This window comes from Eschrichtius robustus, chromosome 3, assembly GCF_028021215.1.
Source record: "Eschrichtius robustus isolate mEscRob2 chromosome 3, mEscRob2.pri, whole genome shotgun sequence".
Lineage (NCBI taxonomy): Eukaryota > Metazoa > Chordata > Mammalia > Artiodactyla > Eschrichtiidae > Eschrichtius > Eschrichtius robustus.
The window spans coordinates 12,550,624-12,577,891 of record NC_090826.1 but is presented as its reverse complement, the minus strand read 5'-3'; the positions used below and the strand labels follow the sequence as shown (position 1 = coordinate 12,577,891).

The following is a 27,268-nucleotide window of genomic DNA, read 5'->3' as shown; positions in this document are numbered from 1 at the left end:
CAAAATTATCTTTATTAGGTTGTTTAACCTTTCTTCCCCACCCCCAAGAGTACAAGCTCCAAGAATGCTGTAGTATCTTCTTTAGCACTTTGCAGGGCCTGGCATGTGGGAGATGCTCCTTCAGAATTTGCTGTGTTAGTGAATTAGTCTCTTTCTATGTGGCGTTGCCTTATCCTGCTTCCGCTGAAAGGTGAACAAAGATGGAAAGGATGGAGAAGTAGGATACTCGTGGCTGTTTCAGATGTCCTTTAGGGATCTAATGCTCCTTCCTTGGCTCAGGCACAAAAGACTTCTGCTTGGCTGGGGAAGAGGGAGTGAACCCTGGGAACTGCATCCGCTGAACTCTGGAGCTTGGGTTGCCAGCCCTTTCCTCCCTTGGCCAGGCTCTTCCAGTTAATCAGCCTGCCCACAGACACAGGAGGAGAGGGCTTTGAGCGAGACTATGACCGTTCCCCAAGCTGAAGACCTCGAGGACACAGTCTTCACAGGGCCCCCCTTGGCTTCAGGAGCACCCTGGAGGCAGAGTGGGCTGGCTGGGGAGGAAGCTGGGGCCGTAGTCTCTCTGCAGGGTGGCAGGGGGCCCCTGGCCTGGGCAAGGCCTCCCCCACCTAGGGGAGCCTCCTGAGTTACATGGCGGGGCCGGTTTTCCCCACATAACAAGATGTAAGTCTTCATTGGAGGGATGACAGGTCCTAGGTTGGGACTAGGGACGCGGGGTGGCCCTGGGAGTGCTGCCAGGGAGATCTGTTTCCCACGAGTACAGTCGATAACAAAAGTTAAGTGAGCTTTGGGGATGGCCTTCTGATGGCGGGCCGGCTTTCCACCTAGAAGGAAGGAAAAGACCAAAGATTTGTGTTAGCACTGAAAGGGATATGGTTCTATTAATTCATGTGTTCATTCACTTGTTCATTCATTCAACAGGGATTTTTTTAAATTTAATTTTTATTTTATATTGGAGTGTAGTTGATTTACCATGTTGTGTTATTTTCAGGCGTACAGCACAGTGATTCAGTTATACATATACATCCATCCATTCTTTTTCAGATTCTTTTCCCATATAGGTTATTACAGAATACTGAGTAGAGTTCCCTTAACAGGGATTTAACTGCATGTTAGTTGACACACAAAGATGGGAAGACAGTGGGGCCTGAGAACGTGGATTTCAGCACTGGGGAGACCTGAGTTTAAACCTGGCTTCCCCCCATATCAACTCTCTGCCTTCCAGGAACATGGAGGCCACTGCCTCAGAGCCTCTCAACCCCACTGTGCCCACGAGCTGCCTGAGCATCTTGTTGACATGCAGATTCTGGTACGGCGAGTGGGTCTGGGGTGGAGCCTGAGGGTCTGCATTTCTAACAAGCTCCCAGGGAATGCTGGCGCAGCTGGTCCACGGGCCACACCGTAGTGAGTAGTAAGGGGAAAGCCCCGGCCACCTCCTACAGGTGAGGAAACTGAGGCTCAGCTTGTACAGATGTTGGTGGTCCTCAGGGAACATCATGCTGCTCTTTTTCCTTCCCCACCCATGATCTTGTCTATCGGTCCCCTCTGCCCTGGGGATCCCTGCTCTGTCCACCCCACCAAACGGGCAGAAGCCAAGAACCAGTCAATCGATTTATCAATGAAGCAAGTGCCAGAGCACGTCTCTCTGAATCCAAAGCCTGTGCTCTTAGAAAAGTAACGTTTCAAGTTACCCAAATAATAAATAAATCCATCCTCTTAACTACGTGCTCTTCACTACGACACAGGCTTCAGAAGGAAGCTTCTGTGCTGGTAGGTTAGTAAACACAGGAAATACAGTCGATCCTTGAACAACATGGGTTTGAACTGCGGGTCCACTTATATGCGGATTTTTTTCAATAAATACCAATTACTACACAATCCGTAGTAGGTTGGATCTGTGGATGTGGAAACTCAATTACGAAGGGCTGATTGTAGTTACAGGCGGATTTTCTACTGCGTGGAGGGTCAGCGCCCTTAACCCCCAAGTTGTTCAAGGGTCAACTGTAAATGAAGCCCACCATGGCTTGAGAATCCTGGCTGCCCCGGAGGGGAGGGTGTCTGCCCTCTGCTGCCAGCACCACCCCCCACCAGCCTGCCCAGCCTCCCTCAGCTGCAGGGCTGAGGCACCCTCTGCCACCCCTCACCTGAGCTAGTCTCCAGGTCCGTCTCCAGGCCCCTGACTTGGGGGCAGGCTCTCAGGTCTCTGGGGTCTTCTGTTGGGACTCTTACTGATTCCATAGCGCCTGGCTCGGCACTGGCAGAGGCAGCAGTTGTCAGCAGCCTTTTCCAGGATGCAGCTCCCACCCGAGGACCAGACGTTTTATATTTACCAGCTCCGGATCCGCTGAGCGAATTCCACCACAAGCCACAGGAACTGGCTTGGAGCAGTTGGGGGACTGCTTTGATCAACGGGGTTATGTCAACAGGATTGCTGTCGGGTCACTGGGAGGTAGGCCTTCTACCAAACAGATACTGTTTCCTCCAATTCCAGCTGCTTCCTCACTTGAGACAAGCCTTGGAACCTTCTCATCCAGGCCTCAGTTTCCCAAACCTCACTCATTCTCTGGCTGCATTCCCAGTTTTTATTTGTTTTTAATTTTGTTTCTTTCCTACCTAAGAACTATATGGAATACTGCTGACAATATGTCCATGTCTTAGTCGGTTCGAGCAGCAATAGACTAGGGGAGTTAAACCACAAACATTTGTTTCTCACGGTTCTCGATGCTGGGAAGTCTGAGATCAAGACACCTATAGATTTTAGTGTTTGGTAAGGACCTGCCTACTGGTTCATAGATGACTGTCTTTCCACTGTGTCTTCACCTCACAGAAAGTGCAAGAAAGCTCTCTGGGGTCTCTTTTACAAGGGCACTAACCCCATCATGAGGGCTCCACCTTACCTAGGGCCAGTATGCTGTTTTTCTCCATCCTGAATCCCTTCAGGTTGCACTGTTGGGGTGGCTGCATTGGCTGGTGGCTTGATGGCTGCAACATCCTTTGTTTACTGTTATGGCAGGTGACATTCTTTGTCCACAAGAGGAAACTTGGTATGGCTTCATTAAACAGAAACAGTAGTACTACTATAAATAAGTAACTATGTATGGTAGAAGATGGTACCCCAAAGATGTCCATGCCTTAATCCCCAGAACCTGTGAAAAATGTTACCTTACACAGCAAAAGCATCTTTGCAGGTGTGATTAAGGGTATTCCAATTCTGACACCAGTTCTGACGTGTTTTGTTTTCTTTTGTTCCACATTACCAATCAATTAATTCATTTCTGACATTACCTACCTGGAGATAGCTTCATATCTCACAGGCTAAGAGTTCAGTCCTACAAGACTGCCCCTGCCACAGACATCAATCACAAGTCCTGGTTGTCACCTGTGCTTCTGACCTACAGAAGGGAAGGTCCCACAATGCACTCCTTGGATTTGATTAGTTTGCTAGAGCAGATCACAGAACTCAGAGAAACATTTTACTTACTAGATTACTAGTTTGTTATAAAAGAATATAACTCAGGAACAGCCAGATGGAAGAGATGCACAGGCGAGGTATGCGTGGAGGGCTAGGAGCTTCCACACTGTCTGAGAGCGCCACTTTTCCCCAATCTCCACGTGTTCACCAACCCAGAAGCTCTCCAAACCCTGTTCTTTTGGGTTTTAATGGAGGTTCGTTACATAGGCACGACTGATTAAATCACTGGCCTTTGGTGGCCGTCAATCTCCAGCCCCACTCACATCCCGGAGGTCAGTGGGTCGGTGGGACTGACAGTTCCAACCCTGTAATCACGTGGTTGGTTCTCCTGCCCCCATTCTTAGGTGACACAGGGGCTTTCCAAAAGTCACCTCATTTACATAACAAAAGACACGCTTTTCACTCTTCTGACTTGGGAAATTTCAAGGCTGTTAGGAGCTCTGTGCCAGGAGCCAGAAGACCAAATATATATTTGGTCAGAGGTGTGGACTTTGAGATAGGGATATCGTCCTGGATTATCTGAGTGAGTTCAATCTGATCACACTAGTCCTTATAATTGGAGACCTTCTCCTGGCTGGGTTAGAAAGAGATGTGACAGGGACTTCCCTGGTGGCGCAGTGGTTAAGAATCCGCCTGCCAATGCAGGGGACACGGGTTCGAGCCCTGGTCTGGGAAGATCCCATATGCCACAGAGCAACTAAGTCCGTACACCACAACAACTGAGCCTGCCTGCTAGAGCCCACGAGCCACAACTACTGAGCCCGCACACCACAACTGCTGAAGCCTGTGCGCCTAGAACCCATGCTCCGCAACAAGAGAAGCCACCGCAATGAGAAGCCCGTGCACCACAACGAAGAGTAGCCCCTGCTCGCCGCAACTAGAGAAAGCCCACACGTAGCAACGAAGACCCAACACAGCCAAAATTAATTAATTAATTAATTAATTAATTTAAAAAAAGAAAAAAATGTGACAATGGAACGAGGCCAGAGACCTATGAAGTGAGGGAGACTCAATCTGCCATTGCTGGTGTTAAAAGACAAACTGGTGGTCCAGTGGTTAAGAATCTGCCCAATGCAGGGGACGCGGGTTCAATCCCTGGTCCGGGAACTAAGATCCCCCATGCCGTGGGGCAACTAAGCCCATGCGCCGCGACTACTGAGCCTGCGCTCTCTGGAGCCCGCGCACCACAGCTAGAGAGAGGCCAATGCAGCCAAATAAATAATTTAATTAATTTTAAAAAAAAAGACAAACTGGGACATAGTAAACATCTTAAGAGTTTATTTGAAGAAAAATGGACTTGAATCAGATAGCATCCAATCTAGAAGATAGAAAGGAACTCTGAGGAGCTGTACAAAATGAGAGACTTATAGGCAGAAAGGAGCAGGAATAGGAAGTTATACTAGGCAAAAAAGCGGGTTGGTTATCACAAGGTTACTTTCCTTTTTGGGAGGGCAGGGGTCTATCAGGCACCTAGCTAGTGTCAATCAGGTGTTTCCTGATTGAATGGTTTAAGATTCCATTTCTGGGAGAGCCAAAACTGTAATTAAGTTAAATCTTCGTTTGGTGATGTGAGGCTTAGCATAAGCAACTCCATTTCAGGCTTGTTGTCTTGCTTTGTTTTGTTTTTGTTTGCTTTTATTGAAATATAGTTGATTTACAATGTTGTGTTAGTTTCAGGTGTACAGCAAAGTGATTCAGTTATACACACATAATATATATATTTCCTGATTCTTTTCCATTATAGGTTAATATAAGATATTGAATATAGTTCCCTGTGCTATACAGTAAATCCTTGATATTTATATATATATATGTATATATATATAGTTTATATATAGTGGTGTGTCTCTGTTAATCCCATACTCCTAATTTATCCCTTCCTCTCTCTCTTTCCCCTTTGGTAACCATAAGTTTGTTTTCTATGTCTGTGAGTCTTTTTCTGTTTTTTAAATAAGTTCATTTGTATTATTTTATTTTATTTTGTATTATTATTTATAAACCAATTTTTTACTGAAGTATAGTTAATTTACAATGTTGTTGCTTTATGGCTATTGTTGTCTTGTTTTTAACACTAGCTTCGAAGAGGTGGAGGGAGGCCATGAGCCAAGGAATGTAGGCAGCTTCTATAACCTGGCAAAGGCAAGGAAAGGGATTTTCCCCTAAAACCTCTGTAAAGGAACCATCCTGCCAACATCTTGATTTTAGCTCACGTTGGACTTCTGATCAACTGATGATAAATTTGTGTTGCTTTAAGCCACAAGACTGGTAATTTGTTACAGCGGCAGTAGAAAACCAATATGCTATATAAATATCAAAGAAAATTTAAAATTACATGCACCCCAATGTTCATAGCAGCATTATTTACAATAGCCAAGACACTGAAGCAACCTAAATGTCCATCAAGAGATGAATGGATAAAGAAGATTTAGTATATATATATATATATATATATATATATATATATATATATATATACAATGGAATACTACTCAGCCATAAAAAAAGGATGAAATAATGCCATTTGCAGCAACATCGATGGACCTAGAGATTATCATACTAGGTGAAGTAAGTCAGAAAGAGAAGAAAAAAAGAGATAAAGAGATATGATATCACTTATATGTGGAATCTAAAATATGATACAAATGAACTTATTTACAAAACAGAAACAGACTCACAGACAGAAAACAAACTTATGGTTACCAAAGGGGAAAAGAAGTGGGGGAGGGATATATTAGGTGTTTGGGATTAGCAGATACAAACTACTATATATAAAATAGATAAATGACAAGGTCCTACTGGTTAGCACAGTGAACTATATTCAATACCCTGTAATAAACCATAATGGAAAAGAATATGAATGTATCTATATCTATATAACTGAATCACTTTGCTGGACACCAGAAACTAACACAACATTGTAAATCAACTATACCTCAATAAAAAAATTTAAAAAACAAAGAAAATCAAACAAAATTAAATTCTAGCTAGATATTGTTGCCTGTGTTGGATGATTTAAAAAGTGACTGGGCAGTGTATATTTTACCACAATTTAAACCAAAGTGACTGGGTACGTGTGAAGAGTATGCACTCCTGATATCGTGTGATGAGAAGGGCACTTCTCATCTGTGTTCTCCTTCCTCAAAACCCATAACCCTGGTCTAATCATGAGAAAAACACTGGAAATATCCAAACTGAAGGGCATTCTGAAAAATACCCACCCAGTACTCTTCACAGTGTCAAGATCATGAAAAACAAGGAAAGACTGAGAAACCGTCACAGACCAGAGGAGGCTAAGGAGACCTGATGACTACATGCCATGTGGGATCCTGGACCGGATCCTGGAACAGAAAAAGAACATTAACGGAAAAACTGGTGAAATCCAAATAAAGTCTGGAATTTAGTTAATAGTCATGTACCAATGTTGTTTCCTCACTTTTGACAAATGTTTCATGGTCAAGTAAGATGTTAACAATGGGAAAACCGGGTGTGGAGTGCACAGGAACTCTCTGTACTATCTTTGCGACTTTTAAATAAATCTAAAATTATTTATTTTTTTTTTTTAAACATCTTTATTGAAGTATAATTGCCTTACAATGGTGTGTTAGCTTCTGCTTTATAACAAAGTGAATCAGTTATACATATACAATATGTTCCCATTTCTCTTCCCTCTTGCATCTCCCTCCCTCCCACCCTCCCCATCCCACCCCTCTAGGTGGTCACAAAGCACCAAGCTGATCTCCCTGTGCTATGCGGCTGCTTCCCACTAGTTATCTATTTTACATTTGGTAGTGTATATATGTCCATGACACTCTCTTACCCTGTCACATCTCACCCCACCCCCTCCCCATATCCTCAAGTCCATTCTCTAGTAGGTCTGTGTCTTTATTCCCGTCTTGCCACTAGGTTCTTCATGGCCGTTTTTGTTTTTTTTTTTTCCTTAGATTCCGTATATATGTGTTAGCATACTGTATTTGTTTTTCTCTTTCTGACTTACTTCACTCTGTATGACAGACTCTAACTCCATCCACCTCATTACAAATACCTCCATTTCATTTCTTTTTATGGCTGAGTAATATTCCATTGTATATATGTGCCACATCTTCTTTATCCATTCATCTGTCGATGGACATTTAGGTTGCTTCCATGTCCTGGCTATTGTAAATAGAGCTGCAATGAACATTTTGGTACATGACTCTTTTTGACCTATGGTTTTCTCAGGGTATATGCCCAGTATTGGGATTGCTGGGTCGTATGGTAGTTCTATTTGTAGTTTTTTAAGGAACCTCCATACTGTTCTCCATAGTGGCTGTATCAATTTACATTCCCACCAACAGTGCAAGAGTGTTCCCTTTCCTCCACACCCTCTCCAGCATTTATTGTTTCTAGATTTTTTGATGATGGCCATTCTGACCGGTGTGAGATGATATCTCATTGTAGTTTTGATTTGCATTTCTCTAATGATTAATGATGTTGAGCATTCTTTCATGTGTCTGTAGGCCATCTGTATATCTTCTTTGGAGAAATGTCTATTTAGGTCTTCTGCCCATTTTTGGATTGGGTTGTTGGTTTTTTTGTTATTGAGCTGCATGAGCTGCTTGTAAATCTTGGAGATTAATCCTTTGTCAGTTGCTTCATTTGCAAATATTTTCTCCCATTCTGATGGTTGTCTTTTGGTCTTGTTTATGGTTTCCTTTGCTGTGCAAAAGCTTTTAAGTTTCATTAGGTCCCATTTGTTTATTTGTGTTCTTATTTCCATTTCTCTGGGAGCTGGGTCAAAAAGAATCTTGCTGTGATGTATGTCATAGAGTGTTCTGCCTATGTTTTCCTCTAAGAGTTTGATAGTGTCTGCCCTTACACTTAGGTCTTTAATCCATTTTGAGTTTATTTTTGTGCATGGTGTCAGGGAGTGTTCTAATTTCATACTTTTACATGTACCTGTCCAATTTTCCCAGCACCACTTATTGAAGAGGCTGTCTTTTCTCCACTGTATATGCTTGCCTCCTTTATCAAAGATAAGGTGACCATATGTGTGTGGGTTTATCTCTGGGCTTTCTATCCTGTTCCATTGATCTATATTTCTGTTTTTGTGCCAGTACCAAACTGTCTTGATTACTGAAGCTTTGTAATATAGTCTGAAGTCAGGGAGCCTGATTCCCCCAGCTCCATTTTTCGTTCTCAAGATTGCTTTGGCTATTCGGGGTCTTTTGTGTTTCCATACAAACTGTGAAATTTTTTGTTCTAGTTCTGTGAAAAATGCCAGTGGTAGTTTGATAGGGATTGCATTGAATCTGTAGATTGCTTTGGGTAGTAGAGTCATTTTCACAATGTTGATTCTTCCAATCCAGGAACATGGTATATCTCTCCATCTATTTGTATCATCTTTAATTTCTTTCATCAGTGTCTTATAATTTTCTGCATACAGGTCTTTTGTCTCCTTAGGTAGGTTTATTCCTAGATATTTTATTCTTTTTGTTGCAGTGGTAAATGGGAGTGTTTTCTTAATTTCACTTTCAGATTTTTCGTCATTAGTGTATAGAAATGCAAGAGATTTCTGTGCATTTATTTTGTATCCTGCTACTTTACCAAATTCATTGATTAGCTCTAGTAGTTTTCTGGTAGCATCTTTAGGATTCCCTATGTATAGTATCATGTCATCTGCAAATAGTGACAGCTTTACTTCTTCTTTTCCGATTTGGATTCCTTTTATTTCTTTGTCTTCTCTGATTGCTGTGGCTAACACTTCCAAAACTATGTTGAATAATAGTGGTGAGAGTGGGCAACCTTGTCTTGTTCCTGATCTTAGTGGAAATGGTTTCAGTTTTTCACCATTGAGGACAATGTTGGCTGTGGGTTTGTCATATATGGCCTTTATTATGTTGAGGAAAGTTCCCTCTATGCCTACTTTCTGCAGGACTTTTATCATAAATGGGTGTTGAATTTTGTCGAAAGCTTTCTCTGCATCTATTGAGATGATCATATGGTTTTTCTCCTTCAATTTGTTAATATGGTGTATCACATTGATTGATTTGCGGATATTAAAGAATCCTTGCATTCCTGGGATAAACCCCACTTGATCATGGTGTATGATCCTTTTAATGTGCTGTTGGATTCTGTTTGCTAGTATTTTGTTGAGGATTTTTGCATCTATGTTCATCAGTGATATTGGCCTGTAGTTTTCTTTCTTTGTGACATCTTTGTCTGGTTTTGGTATCAGGGTGATGGTGGCCTCGTAGAATGAGTTTGGGAGTGTTCCTCCCTCTGCAATATTTTGGAAGAGTTTGAGAAGGATAGGTGTTAGCTCGTCTCTAAATGTTTGATAGAATTCACCTGTGAAGCCATCTGGTCCTGGGCTTTTGTTTGTTGGAAGGTTTTTAATCACAGTTTCAATTTCAGTGCTTGTGATTGGTCTGTTCATATTTTCTATTTCTTCCTGGCTCAGTCTCGGCAGTTTGTGCATTTCTAAGAATCTGTCCATTTCTTCCAGGTTGTCCATTTTATTGGCATAGAGTTGCTTGTAGTAATCGCTCATGATCTTTTGTATTTCTGCAGTGTCAGTGGTTACTTCTCCTTTTTCATTTCTAATTCTATTGATCTGAGTCTTCTCCCTTTTTCTCTTGATGAGTCTGGCTAATGGTTTATCAATTTTGTTTATCTTCTCAAAGAACCAGCTTTTAGTTTCATTGATTTTTGCTATTGTTTCCTTCATTTCTTTTTCATTTATTTCTGACCTGATCTTTATAATTTCTTTCCTTCTGCTGGCTTTGGGGTTTTTTTGTTCTTCTTTCTCTAATTGCTTCAGGTGCAAGGTTAGGTTGTTTATTCGAGATGTTTCCTGTTTCTTGAGGTAGGCTTGTATTGCTATAAACTTCCCTCTTAGCACTGCTTTTGCTGCGTCCCATAGGTTTTGGGTCGTCGTATCTCCATTGTCATTTGTTTCTAGGTATTTTTTGATTTCCCCTTTGATTTCTTCAGTAATCACTTCGTTATTAAGTAGCGTATTGTGTAGCCTCCATGTGTTTGTATTTTTTACAGATCTTTTCCTGTAATTGATATCTAGTCTCATAGCGTTGTGGTCGGAAAAGATACTTGATACGATTTCAATTTTCTTAAATTTACCAAGGCTTGATTTATGACCCAAGATATGATCTATCCTGGAGAATGTTCCATGAGCACTTGAGAAAAATGTGTATTCTGTTGTTTTTGGGTAGAATGTCCTATAAATATCAATTAAGTCCATCTTGTTTAATGTATCATTTAAAGCTTGTGTTTCCTTATTTATTTTCATTTTGGATGATCTGTCCATTGGTGAAAGTGGGGTGTTAAAGTCCCCTACTATGATTGTGTTGCTGTCGATTTCCCCTTTTATGGCTGTTAGTATTTGCCTTATGTATTGAGGTGCTCCTATGTTGGGTGCATAAATATTTACAATTGTTATAGCTTCCTCTTGGATCGATCCCTTGATCATTATATAGTGTCCTTCTTTGTCTCTTGTAATAGTCTTTATTTTAAAGTCTATTTTGTCTGATATGAGAATTGCTACTCCAGCTTTCTTTTGATTTCCATTTGCATGGAATATCTTTTTCCATCCCCTCACTTTCAGTCTGTATGTGTCTCTAGGTCTGAAGTGGGTCTCTTGTAGACAGCATATATATGGGTCTTGTTTTTGTATCCATTCAGCCAGCCTGTGTCTTTTGGTGGGAGCATTTAATCCATTTACATTCAAGGTAATTATCGATATGTATGTTCCTATTCCCATTTTCTTAAATGTGTTGGGTTTGTTATTGTAGGTGTTTTCCTTCTCTTGTGTTTCTTGCCTAGAGATGTTCCTTTAGCATTTGTTGTAAAGCTGGTTTGGTGGTGCTGAACTCTCTCAGCTTTTGCTTGTCTGTAAAGGATTTAATTTCTCCATTGAATCTGATAAAATTATTTTAAAATTTAAAAAGCATTTTTAAAAAGTGAGTGGGTCAACGTTCATTGCAGCTCTATTTACAATAGCCAGGACATGGAAGCAACCTAAGTGTCCATCGACAGATGAATGGATAAAGAAGTTGTGGCACATGTATACAAAGAAATATTACTCAGCCATAAAGAGAAATGAAGTTGAGTTATTTGTAGTGAGGTGGATGGACCTAGAGTCTGTCATACAGAGTGAAGTAAGTCAGAAAGAGAAAAACAAATACCGTATGCTAACACATATATGTGGAATCTAAAAAAAAAAAAAAAAGGTTCTGAAGAACCTAGGGGCAGGACAGGAATAAAGACACAGACGTAGAGAATGGACTTGAGGACATGGGGAGGGGAAAGGGTAAGCTGGGACGAAGTGAGAGAGTGGCATGGACATATATACACTACCAAATGTAAAATAGATAGCTAGTGGGAAGCAGCTGCATAGCACAGGGAGATCAGCTCGGTGCTTTGTGACCACCTAGAGGGGTGGGATAGGGAGGGTGGGAGGCAGATGCAAGAGGGAGGAGATATGGGGATATACGTATATGTATAGCTGATTCACTTTCTTATAAAGCAGAAACTAATACACAATTGTAAAGCAATTATACTACAATAAAGGTGTTAAAAAAAAAAAGTGAGTGGGTACACACTGCTATATTCAAAATGGATAACCAACAAGGACCTACTATATAGCACAGGGAACCCTGCTCAATATGATGTAACAACCTAAATGGGAAAAGAATTTGAAAAAGAAGAGATACATGTATATGTATAACTGAATCACTTTGCTGTACACCTGAAACTAACACAACATTGTTAATCAACTCTACTCCAATATAAAATAAAAAGTTTAAAAAAAAAGTGAGTGGGGAGGACTCTCATTTGATCTTAGTGGACACCTTCTCTTTTCTCTGAAAATTGAAAATTCAAAGGAAATGAACATCAGGAAGACAGACAATCACAAGTGTTAGTGAGGATCTGGAGAAACTGGAACCCTCTTAGATTACTAGTGGGATTGTTAAATGTTGCAGTCACTTTGAATGGGGGGGATAAATTAGGAATTTGGGATTAACAGATACACACTACTATATGTAGAATATATAAACAAGGACCTACTATACAGCACAGAGAACTATATTCAGTATCTTGTAACAACCTATAATGGAAAAGAATCTGAAAAATAATATATATATATGTATAACTAAATCGGTTTGCTGTACACTTGAAACACTGTAAATAGACTATACTTCAATTTAAAAAAATGGTGCAGTCACCTTGGAAAACAATTTGGCAGTTCCTCAAAATGTTAAAGATAGAGTTATCCTAAGCCCCAGCAATTTCACTCTTACGTATACACCCAAGAGTGAAAACATATGTCCACCCAAAACTTGTACACAAATGTTCATAGCATCGTCATTCACAATAGCAAAAGTGAAAATCATGCAAATGTCCATCAACTGATGAATGGACAAACCAAATGTGGTATATTTATACAGTGGAGTATTATTTGACCATAAAAAAAGAGTGAAGTACTGATACATGTTACAATGTGGATGAAGCTTAAAATCTAAGTGAAAGAAGCCAGTCGTTAAAGACCACATGTTGTATGATTCCATTTTATAAAATGTCCAGAATAGGCAAAGCTGTAAAAACCAAAAGTAGATAAGTGGTTGTCAGGCGTTGGGGGAAGGGAGGAATGCGGAGTGACTGCAAGTAAGTATGGGGTTTCTTTGGGGAGTGATGAAAATATTCTGAAATTAGATAGCAGTGTTGGTTGCACGACTGTGAATATACTAATAACCACTGAATTGTATACTTTAAAAGGGGGAACTGTATGGTATGTGAATTATATCTCAAGAAAGCTATTATTTTTTGAAAATGAGCTCTATCCAGTCTTCCCTGAATGAACTATTTTTTTCTAGGTAACCATATGGCCCTAGTTGATGAGGGAAAGTTCTTGTTTATAGAAGAATTCCAGCTAATAAACGCGGAAAGAATGATAGGATCAGAAATGCATCATTTTACAACCTCTAATGAAATTATTGACTCAGACAAGCATCTTCAAAGGAAGAAACTATTACATGGAAGGTTGATGAGGAACTTTCCGAAGAGGGAATCAGGCTGCTGCCACCCAAACCCACCAGCCATCTTAGCAATTTTTTTGAAAAGAAAGGAAGGATAGGGACTTCCTTGGCGGTCCAGTCGTTAAGACTCCGCACTTCCATTGCAGGGTGCACGGGTTCCATCCCTGGTCGGTGGGGAGAACTAAGATCCACATGCTTCACAGTGCAGCCAAAAAAAAAAAAAAAAAAAAGAAAGGAAGGATATCCTAAGTACATTTAGCAAAAGTTAACTGTTGAATCTGGGTAAGAGAGGTATAGAAAATATTTCGTTATTTTCACTACTCTTGTGTACTTTACAAAGTTTTCAAAATGAATTTAAAAGTGTCAAGGATGTGCGCCGAGGATGTCTGTGAAGAGTAAAGGAAACCATTACATGAAAAGTGAGCAGAGAAAAAAAAAGTAGCATTTATAAATAAATACACCGTTACATAATTCATGATTTTTAAGATGTTTATAATCAAGTTGATAAACTAAATTGTATAAATAGACATTTGTCAGTTTATCTACAGCGCTTCCAGTTTATATCCACAAGTTGGCCAACCAGTTAAAAAAATCTCCTTATTGGGAAAATGCAAGGTAGCCCATGTGTAAATAGTGACTGAGCTTTGGGAAGACTTTAGGGTAGGGGGTGGATGAGGTTTAGGCCGGAGACTTCGGAGATGGTGACGGGCCCTGTGTGTCACTCTGAGGGCTAAGGGGAAGAGGGGGTTAGAGGGTGAGAACCTCGGGGTGAGGGAGCCAGTTAGTAATACACTGGAGGAATGGCCCCTAGTGAGAAACCAGGCAAGTCAGTCCTTCACTCATTCAATTAACACATGTATACTTACTCCTGCCCTGTCCCAACCACCCTGCCCAAATTTTTGCATTTCTTCCTCTCTATTACTCTAAAGAGTTTCTGTCATCTCACCGTTATTTAATGAAGACCACTATGGGGTCCAGATTTTATTCAACCAACTGTGCTGTTAGAACCATTCTCAGCTGGAACATTAAAACACCGATATCTCTGTAATGTGCATTTGTATCGAGACATTCTGCCAAGTCTAATGTAATCTCCCTTCCTCCTGGACCTAGCACCTTTAGAATCCCTACACCTATATTCCCCAGGTTTCAGCTCATTTATTAGTTAAGGTACTCTCGCTCTCTCTTTCTCTTCCTCCTTCCCTCCCTCCTTCCTTCCTTTCCTTTCTTCCTTCCTTTCCTTCTATCCCCCTTCCCTTCCCGTTCTTTTCTTCTTTCTTTCTTGTCTGTAAGCCATCTCCATAGTCAGACTCTGTGCTTGTTCCCTGGGGCATTTTGGAATTAGACTCTCTTTATAGATCAGAGACAAATGAAGGATGGTGGAGTGGTCTCTGAAAGGAACCAGCATCTCCTTGCAAAATAACTTCCTACTATGAGGTTATTACATGCTCTCCAGGGAAAGCAGGATCAGCCCATTCGATGGGAGGAGGGGCTGCTTCTGTGGCACGGGAGTTTCACTGAATTCTGGATTTGGGGAGTCAGGGAACTCAGTCATCTGCATCCACTCAAACATCCCCATTTCGGGTTTCCTTCCCAGGACTCCTCCCTTCCCAGGATATTTATATTGACATAGTCAAGGTACAGAACATTTCCATCACTGCAAAGATCCCTCATGTTGTTTCTAAGCTTATTTTAACTAGAAATGGATTTAATACAGAGAATTAAATGTTTATAAACTTATTGGAGGGGCTGAAAGAATGGTCTCTACACTGGGCTTTTATTAATGGCTCCCAGAATACCATAGTACTCACCAATTAGGAGCTATTACTTCTGCCACAATCAGGAAGATGGGGAATTGAGAGGCCACCACTGAGATTATTGCACTCAAGAACATATCACCACAGCAAGGGTCCATCGATCTAAATTTGGGACTAGAAGCTGGTTCCCAGGCACTAGAATGCTGAGTTCGGCTGGCAACATCTCACAGATGCTTCTGAACACTCAGGAAGCTGGAGACTGGCCACAATGCACTGCCGCAACCCCCCACATTTGCATGACCTTTCTTGTCAGCAAAAATCAGCTAACATCAGCAGGCCAATGGCTACTCCCTCTCCTCCACCCTCCTAATGTTACCTACTGGCAGAACCATCTGCATCTGGGATTCTAACTGCTACTGAGTCTGGGAAATAAAATTTTAACTTTTTAAATTCTGGAAGGAATGGATGCCGAGTCTCAATTGACTACATCCAACACAGATGACTCAGAAGTAGATTTGCATGCTTAGTATTGGGAAGACAGGAGAGTTCCTATCAGATTTGCTATCATTTTCCTGTAAATGAAAGGGTGAAGTCAACTGCTGCTGAGTTTTTTAGTTTCTCTAGTTATTGTGAAGAGGGGAGCAGTCAATTGGCCAGACTGACAGTTGTTGAAGTCCCTCTTAAGGCTGGCAGTCATGGATTTGTAGGGAACAGTCTGTCCCACTGGGTACTTTCTCCAATTGTGTTTGGCTGTTTAGGTGTCAGCAAAGGGAAAAGGAGCAGTTGGATTCACCCAGGGTTGAAATTTTTACCAAATCCATGTGACAAAAAGACAAAGAGCAAAGGAGTTTTGGATTGTGGCAAGAGTGTTTTTTTAAATTATGGATCATGAAAAATAAACAGGGTCGGAAGTGAAGAACGGAGAAAGCCGAGGAACTGTTTGGAAGTAGAAAAGTCAATGGCCTGAAGGTGCTGAAAAGTTGGAAAGAGGCCACAGAATGGCTGGTCACGTCTGCAGGCAGACTTTTGTTTCCAGGCACCCTCATTCACATCCAGGCTAATCCTGGATCTCCTCTAAACAGGGAAGCGGGTAGTGGTTGGCTCAGAAAGTAGAAAAACATAATCGTGATTCTGCAGCTTTGATGCCACAACTAAGTTCACATCTCTGCTTCATCACTTGTAAGGTGCGTGACAGCTGGCAATTCATTTACCCTGAGACTCCGTTTTCCCTTCTTCAAAAGGGGGACAAAAATATTATCGTATGTTGGTGAGAGGACTTGAGATAATGCACGTAAAGCGCTTAACACAGTGCCTGGCACACAGTAAGCGCTGAACACGTAGGAGCTGTTATTGTTATATTTGGAATAGAAAACCAAGAAAGGGTTACAATGCGAACAATTCTAAGTGCAGAAGTACTGTATTACAGTAGGCGCATGCGCCTGTCCACGAGCTACGGCTAGGGCGACCGCTGCGCATGCGCCGGAAGTTGCAGACGGGAAGCCAGCGAGGTCGGTTCCGCCCGACTCCAACATGGCGGCGCCCTTTGTCTGCTCTGAAGTGCTGTCCCCGGCCTCCTCGCGGCCGTGATGCACCTCCCTCTGCGGTGGGGTCCAGGACATGGCAGGTGAGGGTCAGCAAGCACCCGGGGCTGGAGGAGTCTCAGGAGTTGGGCAGAGGCGGCGCAGGATGGGGCGCGGCGGGACGCCGGGGACGGTTGTGTGGGGGAGGGGAGGGAAGTGGACTGGGAAGGAAACCCGGACTGAGGGGACCCCACAGGACAAGAGGGTGTGGGGCAAATGGGTGGGAGGCGCCGCCCGGCGAGCGGGCGGGGAGTGGGCGGGCGGACCGGACCCGCCGTCCCGGCGATGGAGCGCGAGTCGCCTCCGGGCTGGGTGACACCCCAGCTGGTAGCATCTCCGCCCCCGCCGCCCGGCTGTCACCGCCCCTTGACCCCGCGCGCCGCTGCTGGTGGGCGTCCTGAGGCCGCGAGGTGGCGGGGTGCAGGCGCAGCTCACTTTGGCCGTCGGGGCCCGATGGCACAAGCCTGTCAGGGCCTAGGAAGGAGCTTGCCGTGTAGGAGGCCGACACTGCCCCCGTATAAGATTATTTCATTCATTCGTTGGTTCCACAGACGGTGGTTCAGCTCCTGATAGGTTCTGAGGATAGAGAGAGCGATCCAGACTGGCATAGTGGTTACAAAGTTTAAACTGTGGAGCCGGGCAGCCAGGTTTGAATCCCGACTCTGTGCTTGCCAACTGTGTCCTTCGTTAGTTTCTCGCTCCCTGTCTCGGTTTCCTCATCCTTAAAGCAGAGTTAAGAATAAAATCTGCTTCCTAAGATGGTTATAAAGATTAAATGAGGTAGTAGGTGTAAAGTACTGAGAACGCTTCCTGGCACAAAGTAAACGCTGTATGTGTTCGTTGCTGTTATCTTTCGTATCAGCATCATCACCCAGAGCTCAGAGATTCATGTGGGAGACATACAGATACATAGGCAATTCTGATATGATGGAAGAAAAGCAGAAAAGTTCTTGCTCTGGAAACACTGAGTAGAGGCACCTCACTCAGTCTAGGCGAATCCAGGGAGGCTTCTGTTCCCCAGGAAACTGAGACCTGAAGGATGCTTGGAGAGCGCGGGCAGGAAAGGGGAAGAGTATTCTCAGTTGAAGATAGACTTTGCGAGAAAGCTGGGAAGCCAGTGTAATAATTAAATGAAGTTCTCTGCCTAGAGACAGAGATTAAAGGTAAGACTAAAGAGGCAGTCTGGTCTGGTCCTAGGGGGTCCTCCCCACTTTTTTTTTTGGCCACCACGTGGCATGCGGGATTCTTAGTTCCCTGACCAGGGATCGAACCCGTGCCCCCTGCAGTGGAAGCGTGGAGCCCTAACCACTGGACCACCGGGGAAGTCCCCTAGAGCGCCTTTTAAACTTAGCTGTGGACTTGAAATTTTAGGTTAATGGGACTCCCTTTAAAAGTCAGATTTGTGGATTAGAAAGATCACTCTAGTTAAAGAACGTATTAAAGGGAGTGGGCCCGGAGGCCAATTAAGAGGCTGCTAGAACTATCAGGTGAGAAACGAGGGTGGACTTGAGTTAGATTAGAGGCAGAAGGTGGGGAGAGATGGTTTGGAGGTAGACCTGACCAAAGTTGGTGGTTACTTAGCTGAGGGGTTTAGAGGCAGGGAGGAGTCAGGTTGACTCCACGTTTTTGGCTGCTGGCTGGTGGTGCTGCTCTGTGGGATAGGGAGCAGGATGGGGAGCCGGTTTGAGGAGGGAAGATAAATTTCGTTTTGAACATGTTGAAAGTAGGTGCCTGTAAAACGTTCAAGTGGAGCTGTCCAGTGGTGATCTAGCATCCAGCGAAGGTCACTAAAGTTGTGGGCAGGGGTGTGTCACCTGGGTGAGGGTCTGGAATGAGAAGCACGGTGTCTGGGACATCCCAGAGGAATGCTAACTAACACTGTAATAATACTTGGGCACAGCCTCATTGCTTTTGCTTATCGACCTTGTGTTATGTCTTTCGGTCAGCAGGCGTTCCTGAGTGTAGGGAATGGGACTGGGTTTATTGATCTTTGTGTCTCAGGTGTCCAGCACAGGGTCTGGCATGCAGCAGGCCAGTAACAATCCAATTTAACACTTACTGAACACTTTGTGCCAGGCTCTGTGCTCAGTGCTCTGCATTTGCCTGTGTTTGGTGGATGAAAGGGTAGCTCTTAGGGAGCAGGTACCCTACAGTTTCTCATCAGATTTTCCACTTGGTCTTCGATTCAGGTAATGAGCTGGAGGAGGAGCGCCAAGCTGGAGTTGCCCCAGACAAACTGTCAGAACAGAGTAGCCTGGGCTACTTGGAAATCTGAGGTATGTCAGTAATACTCAAAGATGAAACAAACCAGGTCAGTTTGTTTGTCCTTCTTCTCTAGGCTCAATGTGATTCAAATCACCCTTTCAAGATAGCTTTTTCTCTAAAATTATACAGTAATGACAAAATCCTAGTTAGTTTGGTTGGGAGAATGTTGATAATATTATTGTCGTTTTACTAAGAAAGATCATGCTAGGTTAATCCCTGGGCAATGTTCACACCTTGTTTTAAGTAAGTACAAACCAAAATGCTCCAAAATACAGTGGCTGAAAGGAAATAGAAATTTATTCCTCGCTCCTTCACAGAATGGAAGTAGGCAGTCCAGAGCCGGTCAGGGCAGCTCACTCTGTTCCGGTCAGGGCAGCTCACTCTGTTCCACTCTGTTCTGGAAGTTATCCAGACACAGGGTTTCATTGATCATGTGGCTCTCCTTGCTCAAACCCAGGCTTCCATCTCATGGACTAAGCTGGCTGCTCTAGCTTCTGCCATCATGGATGCACTCTGTCTGGCAGAGAGGGAAAGACAGAGTGGGGAGCACACGCTCATTCCTTTTAAGGTTCTGATGTTTAGAGATACATATTTTTGTACAACGTGTCCCCAAACACAAGCATCTGGTGTACAACCAAAGGAGGAATCATGACTATTCCAATGCTAGAGAGAAAGCTGGCTGACAGAACCTGCTCTGTCCCCAGTGTGACTGGATTGCTGGCTTTGGGGGTTGGGCCCAGCCCAAGGGAAGTCCACTGCACTGGTGAAAGAGGTCGGGGTGTGTTCCCCAGGCCTCTGGGTCCCCAAGGCAGGCTCCCCTGGCTTTGGGTAGTTTGTGCTGCTTGGGCCCAGGGAGTCCAGGCTTGTTTACCCATTCAGTGTTTTCTGTGCCTGACGTGTCAGACACTGCGCCGGGGGCTCGGGATGTGAAGATAAGTGAGACTGCATCCTGGGAGCAAGGAGCTCTTAGCCACATGGGTGATCACAGTACAACACAAGAAACGCCACAGATACCTGTTCAAAAGTGTGTGGTGTACAGAAGGAGGATGACTGATGTTGGAAGGCTGTACTGAGGTGGTGAAGATTCAGAGTACATGACATGTTTTGGATTGATAACTATAAAGGTCCCCTCAGATAGAGACGGCAAGGACGCTGGAGTTGGGTGTGAATCCCTGCTTCCCTGGTTAGTGGCTCTCTGTTCTGAGGGTCAGTTACTTCATTCCTGTTCCTCAGTTTCCTCATCTGTAAAATAGGGATAACAATGTGTACTTCAGAGAATTGTTTTGAGAATTATGTGAGGTCAAGCATGTAATTCACGGGATCTGCTGTGAACATGTCAGTTGCCTCCTGCTGCAAGGTGTGGGGTGGTTCGAAGCCAGAGAGACCAGTTAGGATTGCAGTTGAAGAACGCCCAGACCGATAGGGAAGCCAGGTTGCGTTCTGTCCCTGTTGAGGCAGGAATTATCCAGGTTGTACTCAGAGGATCAAGGACTGCTCTGTGCACTCCCTGTTTTTCTCAGGAGTTCCACCAACGTTCTAATTAAAGTTGTCAACCTGGATTCTCAGAGACCATACTCTGAAGGCTCTGGTGAGGGGTCCTTTGGGAAGGAAAGGATTCCCTCTGCCTGGTTAACTCCTTCAAGCTCAAATGCTTCTGGGAAACCTTCTCCCAGCCCTGCCCACCCCTGCGCCCCCGCCCCAGCTGAGTTTGGACCCCCTCCTCTGTGATTTCTTAGCATCCTGCAATGACCTTGCAGTACTTTTTTTTTTTTTTTTGGCTGCGTTGGGTCTTTGTTGCTGTGTGTGGCCTCTCTCTAGTTGCCGCAAGCGGGGACTACTCTTTGTTGTGGTGCGCGGGCTTCTCATTGCAGTGGTTTCTCTTGTTGCGGAGCACGGGCTCTAGACGCGCGGCTTCAGTAGTTTTGGCGTGTGGGCTCAGTAGCTGTGGCTCGCGGGCTCTAGAGCGCAGGCTCAGTAGTTGTGGCGCACGGGCTTAGTTGCTTCGCAGCATGTGGGATCTTCCTGGACCAGGGCTCGAACCCATCTCCCCTGCATTGGCAGGCGGATTCTTAACCACTGCGCCACCAGGGAAGCCCCTCGGAGTACATTCTTACCTCCTATGATGATCATAGGTTTTCTTGCCTGTCTCCCTGTGAGACCACCAGCAGCTCGTGGGCGGGGACAGGGTCTTATTTCTCCTGGTATTCCCACTGTGTAGGTCATTTCCTGGCACGCAGTTGGTGCTCAGTAAACATTGTTGGGTGAATGGGTGATCGGCTAGTGGGGCTGGAGAGACCTCCAGTGTGATGAGGGTTTGGCATGCTATTAATGAAGAGAGGACAACCCAATGGTTTATTTGGTGTCTGGGTGTAATATGGGATGTGGACATGGTGACCTATGACCTAAACTATGAGAGTTTAGTTCAGAGACAGTTTCTCTGTCTTTCTTTTTCCAGTAGAGCAGGGTTCCTCAACGTTGACATTATTGCCATTTGGGGCTTAGTGAGTCTTTGTCTTGGGGGCCGTCCTGTGCACTTCAGGATGCGAGTAGCACCCCTGGCCTCTGCCCACAGATGCCAGTAGCCCCCACCTACCTCCAACTATGACAGCTGAAATGTCTCCAGAGGAGGCTGTACGTCTCCTCGGGCAAAATTGCCCCCAGCTAAGAACCCCTGAGGTACAGGGTGCTGGTTAGAAGCATGCACTTCTAAGCCAAACGTACCTGAGCTGGTCCTTATACTTACTAGCTGTGTGCCTTTGGGCAAAGTACTTGACCTCTCTAAGCCTCCACTTCCTCGGGTGTGAAGTGGAGATAATGATGACCTCACACTAACTTTATTGGGTGGAATTATTAATGAGGTAATGCATGTAAAATGCTTAGTCAAGTCCTTGACTCCATAATTGGTAACTAGCATTATTATGTGTTAGGAGAGGATGACCCTGTGAGGGTCAAGAAAGAAAGTGTGCAGAGTTGAGGAAGAAAAAAATGTTTAGGACAGGAATACATGCATGAGGTCCAAAAATCAGAAGGTTCTAACAAAAGTACTGGGGAAAGTAAGTCACCCTCCCACGCCTGACCCGGTTCCCCTCCCAGATAACTATTAACAGCGTTTGTGTGTCGTGCCCGGGCTCTTCTGTGCATATATATGTCTGTATGTATATATAGGGAAGACCATTTTTAAGTGCCAAATGGCTTAATTTTGTTGCACATATACTGAACCTTCCATTTAGAACACTGAAAGGGCAGCCTCTGTGGGCAGAGCTTCAGTTTTAACAGTTTGCCACAGGAGAGAGCAGGTGGCCCACTCTCTACCGTCCTGGAATTCCCCCAAGATGGTGCCGCGTGGGTGGCACGGAGGTACTCAGACATGGTGTCTGGCAGGGTAACAGACACCACAAAAGGGAGGGACCCCAACCTTAGAGGAAACGAAAAACTCCCAGTACATTTTGTGCACAAAGCATATTGTCCTGGAGACCATAATCTACCTCTTTTGCTGGCCACATTTTTAAATGATTGAAATCATAGAGGTCACAAAGAGTAGGCATTTTAGCACCGAGTGCTTTCAGCATTTGCTGCAGATGTGTGTGTTGAGTGTCAGCATAGGTGCCTGGCACTCTCGGAGGTCCTCATGGGTGTCAGTAGCTCAACAGTCCAAGGACCAATTAAGGTTGACCTCAATAATACAGTCACAGATACGTACAGAAAACCAGAGCATGGGCTCTTCCATTCAAACCTGCTTGTTATGAATTGGAGAGATCAGCCTTGAGCTTCAAAGGAAGGAAGCAAAGGGCATGGTTAGAATTGAGAGTTGTTCACTCATGTCTCAACCGCAGAATGCAGAGGCTCAGAGGTGGCAATTCCAGCTGAGAGTGGGGACCTAGCCCGAAGGGAGGCTTGGTGGGTTCATTGTAACATCAAAAAAATACTCAGCTTCTGGTCTTAAAAGGTCTGGCAGCAGAACCTGTTCTCCCCACCCCACCCGCACTACTTCCTGTACTGGCCGATTAATCTAAGCAGTAATTTTCCTGTCCTGAATGGAAGGCTCCAGGGCTCAGTGGGAAGTTATATCTCTCCGGATTCGGAGCCAGCCAGGGTGGTGAAGCACTTCTCATTACTATAGTCTCAGGGCCGGGTGGGCCCCTGTCAGGGACTTTCCTGGCTTAGTGTAACTCAGTCAGCTGCCCAAGTTAATGCTTCAAATCATTGCTTAAAGTCAGAAGGAACATTGTTTAATTTTGTAAATTGTCTTTTTAAATAGTAGATACAAAAGAATACTGTATCATATAAAGGAAAAGGATACAAGGAATACCCACGTGCCCATGTATCCAATTTACAAAAAAGAATGTTACCATTACCTTTGGAGTGCCCCTCCCTGATCCTGTCCCATTCCCACCCCCACCTAATCACTGAATTTGGCTTTTATCATTCTCTTGCTTTTCTTTTTTTTACTTTTTTTTTTTGGCCACGCTGCGCCTGCTTGTGGGATTTTAGTTCCCTGACCAGGGATTGAACCTGGGCCACAGGAGTGAAAGTGCTGAGTCCTAAGCACTGGACTGCCAGGGAATTCCCACCTCTAGCTTTTCTTTATAGTTTTACCACATGTGTTTGTATTGCTAAGCAATGTATTGTTTAATTTTGCATGTTTTTGAACTAAATAAATCATTTTGTTATTTTTCAGTGATCTAAATTTTTTCCTTAACATATGTTCTTGAGATTAATCCATGTTACATATAGGTGTATTTCATTTTTACTGATGAATTATGTTCCATTGTATGAGAACATATCCGTTCTATTGTTGATGGACATTTGATTTGTTTCCAGTATTTTGCTGAGACAGACAGTGGTGCTGTGACCATTCCTGGGACACACATGTACAGCCTCTCAGGGTACATCCCTGGGAGGAGGACTGGATCACAGGGTGCGTGCATCTTCAATTTGACCAAATAATACCAAATAGTTTCCAAAGTGGTTTCCCCAATTTACACTTCAACTGACAATTCTGTTTGCTTCACATCCTCCAAACAATGGTATTATCACATTTAAAAATTTTTACTAACCTGTTGGAAGGTCAGTGATACCTTATGTGGTTTTTTCTTTTTTAATAAATTTATTTTATTTATTTTTGGCTGCATTGGGTCTTCGTTGCTGCACGCGGGCTTTCTCTAGTTGCGGTGAGCGGGGGCTACTCTTCGTTGCGGTGCATGGGCTTCTCATTGTGGCGGCTTCTGTTGTTGCGGAGCACAGGCTCTAGGCGTGCGGGCTTCAGTAGTTGTGGCACGCAGGCTCAGTAGTTGTGGCTCGCGGGCTCTAGAGCACAGGCTCAGTAGTTGTGGTGCACGGGCTTAGTTGCTCCGCGGCATGTGGGATCTTCCCGGACCAGGGCTTGAACCCGTGTCCCCTGCATTGGCAGGCAGATTCTTAACCACTGCACCACCAGGGAAGCCCCCCCTCGTGGTTTTGATTTGCATTTTCATGATTATTAGTGTGTTGAGCATCTTTTCATGCACTAATGGATCATTCAGGTTTCAGCTTCTCTGAAACAACTGCTTAAATCTTTTGCTCATTTTTTTTTATTGAATTGTTTGTCTTTTTATTTATATGTAGACTTTTTTTCTTGTTTTTTGTTTTGATACTAATCCTTTGTCAGTTAGATGTGTTGTAATTATCCACTTCCAGTTTGTGGCTTGTCTTGTCACTCTAGTTTTTTTTTTTTTTTTAATGAAAATAAATGCTTTTTTTTTAAATTAATTATTTATTTGGCTGCGTTGGGTCTTTGTTGTGGTGCGTGGGCTTCTCATTGCAGTGGCTTCTCGTTGTGGAGCACAGGCTCTAGGTGCACGGGCTTCAGTAGTTGTGGCATGCAGGCTCAGTAGTTGTGGCTCATGGGCTTAGTTGCTCCGCAGCATGTGGGATCCTCCTGGACCAGGGCACGAACCTGTGTCCCCTGTATTGGCAAGCAGATTCTTAACCACTGCACCACCAGAGAAGTCCCCAGTGAACAGAAATTCTTAATTTTAATGTCATTTATCAATTTTTTAATAGTTAGCACTTTTTGTTTCTTTTTAAGAAGTTCCTACTTCAAGTTTATAAAGGTATTCCCCCATATATTGTCTTCCAAACATTTTATGATTTTGCCTTTTACATTGAGTTCTTTAGTCTGTTTATAATTATTTTTGTGTATGGTGTGAGATAAGGAGCTAATTTCTTTTTCCTTTTTTTTTTTTTTTTAATTAATTATTTATTTATTTATTTTTGGCTGTGTTGGGTCTTCGTTTCTGTGCGAGGGCTTTCTCCAGTTGCGGCAAGCGGGGGCCACTCTTCATCGCGGTGCGCGGGCCTCTCACTATCGTGGCCTCTCTTGTTGCGGAGCACAGGCTCCAGACGCGCAGGCTCAGTAGCTGTGGCTCACGGGCCTAGTTGCTCCGCGGCATGTGGGATCTTCCCAGACCAGGGCTCGAACCCGTGTCCCCTGCATTAGCAGGCAGATTCTCAACCACTGCGCCACCAGGGAAACCCTTCCTTTTTTTTAAATAAGCACATCAGATTGTCCCAGTACTATTTATTGAAAAAATATATCCCTTTCTTGTGGGTCTTTAATGTCACCAGTAACCATTATCATACATCAGGTGTCCACAAATGTATGGGTCTATTTCTGGCTTCTTTACCATCTATTCTCTATCTGTGTGCCAGTATCACACTGACTTAATTTCTAAGTTTTCATATAATAATTCTTGGTATCTGGTAAGGCTTTGGCCCTTTGCTTTTCCATCTTCATTTTAGAGTGTGCTTATCAACTTCATAAAAATTGTTGGGGTCTTTTATTAGCATTGCTTTGAATTTTATTAGAATTGAATTTATTACATATCAATTTGGATAGAGTTGACATTTTTATGATATTGATCTTCTGATCCACGAATATGGTATATCTCTCAATTTACATAACTTAGCAAATTCTAACATTAGTTAATGTCTTTACACTTTACTCTCAAGCAGTTAGGACCTTAACGCACTTTAATTCCTAACACTCCCTTCTCAACTTTTATTCTATAGGTGTGTATGTTCTTTTTCAATTTTAGAAGACGTCATTTGTTCAGTATTTGTTTAGATTTACTTATTTCTTACTTACTACTTTAGTTGGTCCTCACTCCTTCTTGCATTTAATACTTTCATTCTGGGATCACTTTTTATCTACCTGAAGTGTACCTTTTATAATGTGTGAATTTGGGCTGTAGTCCATTTGGGGGCCATCTAACGGTTACAGATTCTCCCAGGGAGAATTTTATACCCCTCCATTTGGTGCCAAGATTTCATATAGGCTTTTTCTGTGCCATCTTCTTTCCACTAAGATATAACCCTTTGGGGCCAGCGTTATTCTGGAGGGCCCTCCCGAGAGACCTCCCTTCTTGGCGGCAGGGGGAGAACTCGAGCTTGCTCAGTTCTGCAGATGCCTTCGCTGCCCACCCTCATAGCTCCGCTTGCTCTCTGGGTTCCAGCCTTTGCTTAAGTTTGTTTCATCTGTCAGTAGTCCTTACTGACTTGCCGGTTCTTCGATGTATTTTAAAAGATGTCAAACAATTTTTCTTCAGTATTTGTAGCCGTTCGTAATGAGAGCCAGCCAGGGTACCTGGTGTGCCGTGCTTCCAGAAATTAAGATGCTTCAGAGTTTCAATTTTGTGTTTCATTTAGCAGCAACAAACTCTGCAGGTTAGAACTAAGACTTAGTAATGTTCACTTCTGGCTTTTTTTTATAACATGTTTTGTGACACTGATTAGTATAAGGAAAGGGAGTTGGTAAGTGCCAATTAATGACAGAGAATTTGCCCTTTTGGGACAGACTAAGGACCTGGTGAACCCAGAATTCCGTGTCTGTCCACGGAAGTTTCGTCCTTGTTTAAAGTGAAAAGAGGACACCTTATAGAGTGTGGTGGACTTTGGCCTTGAATCTGGGCATGTCGTTGAGACCTGGGTCGAATGACAACCCCTCTAAGCCTCATTTTGCTCATCTGCGCAATGGGGGTGATCATATTAATACCCTCCCAGAGGACTATTGTGGGTATGGATGAGGTAGCATGTATACATGAAACACTTTGCAGGCAGGTTGCCACGGCAGCTACTCCAGTTACTCCCTTGGTGGCCCCTGTTAGACGTGTGCTCTCCACAGGTCGC

At 43.6% G+C, this 27,268-nt stretch overlaps 2 protein-coding genes across 3 annotated transcripts in view; one reads left to right on the top strand and one right to left on the bottom strand.

The window, feature by feature from the left end:
• Nucleotides 1-393: 393 nt before the first annotated feature.
• SRARP (steroid receptor associated and regulated protein) lies at nt 394-16,876 on the bottom strand. Its single transcript, XM_068537502.1, has 3 exons — nt 16,752-16,876; nt 2,145-2,344; nt 394-824 (listed from the first exon to the last, which is right to left on the bottom strand). Exons 1-3 carry the CDS (start codon nt 16,874-16,876, stop codon nt 394-396), a joined length of 756 nt encoding a protein of 251 aa, XP_068393603.1.
• The window catches only part of ZBTB17 (zinc finger and BTB domain containing 17), a 31,216-nt gene continuing 20,713 nt past the window's right edge, over nt 16,766-27,268 (top strand). For both annotated transcript variants that reach the window (XM_068538967.1, XM_068538966.1), the window contains exons 1-2: nt 16,766-16,881; nt 19,027-19,113. The gene's annotated coding sequence lies outside the window, so the exon portion shown is untranslated. The remainder of the gene's footprint in view (nt 16,882-19,026; nt 19,114-27,268) is intronic.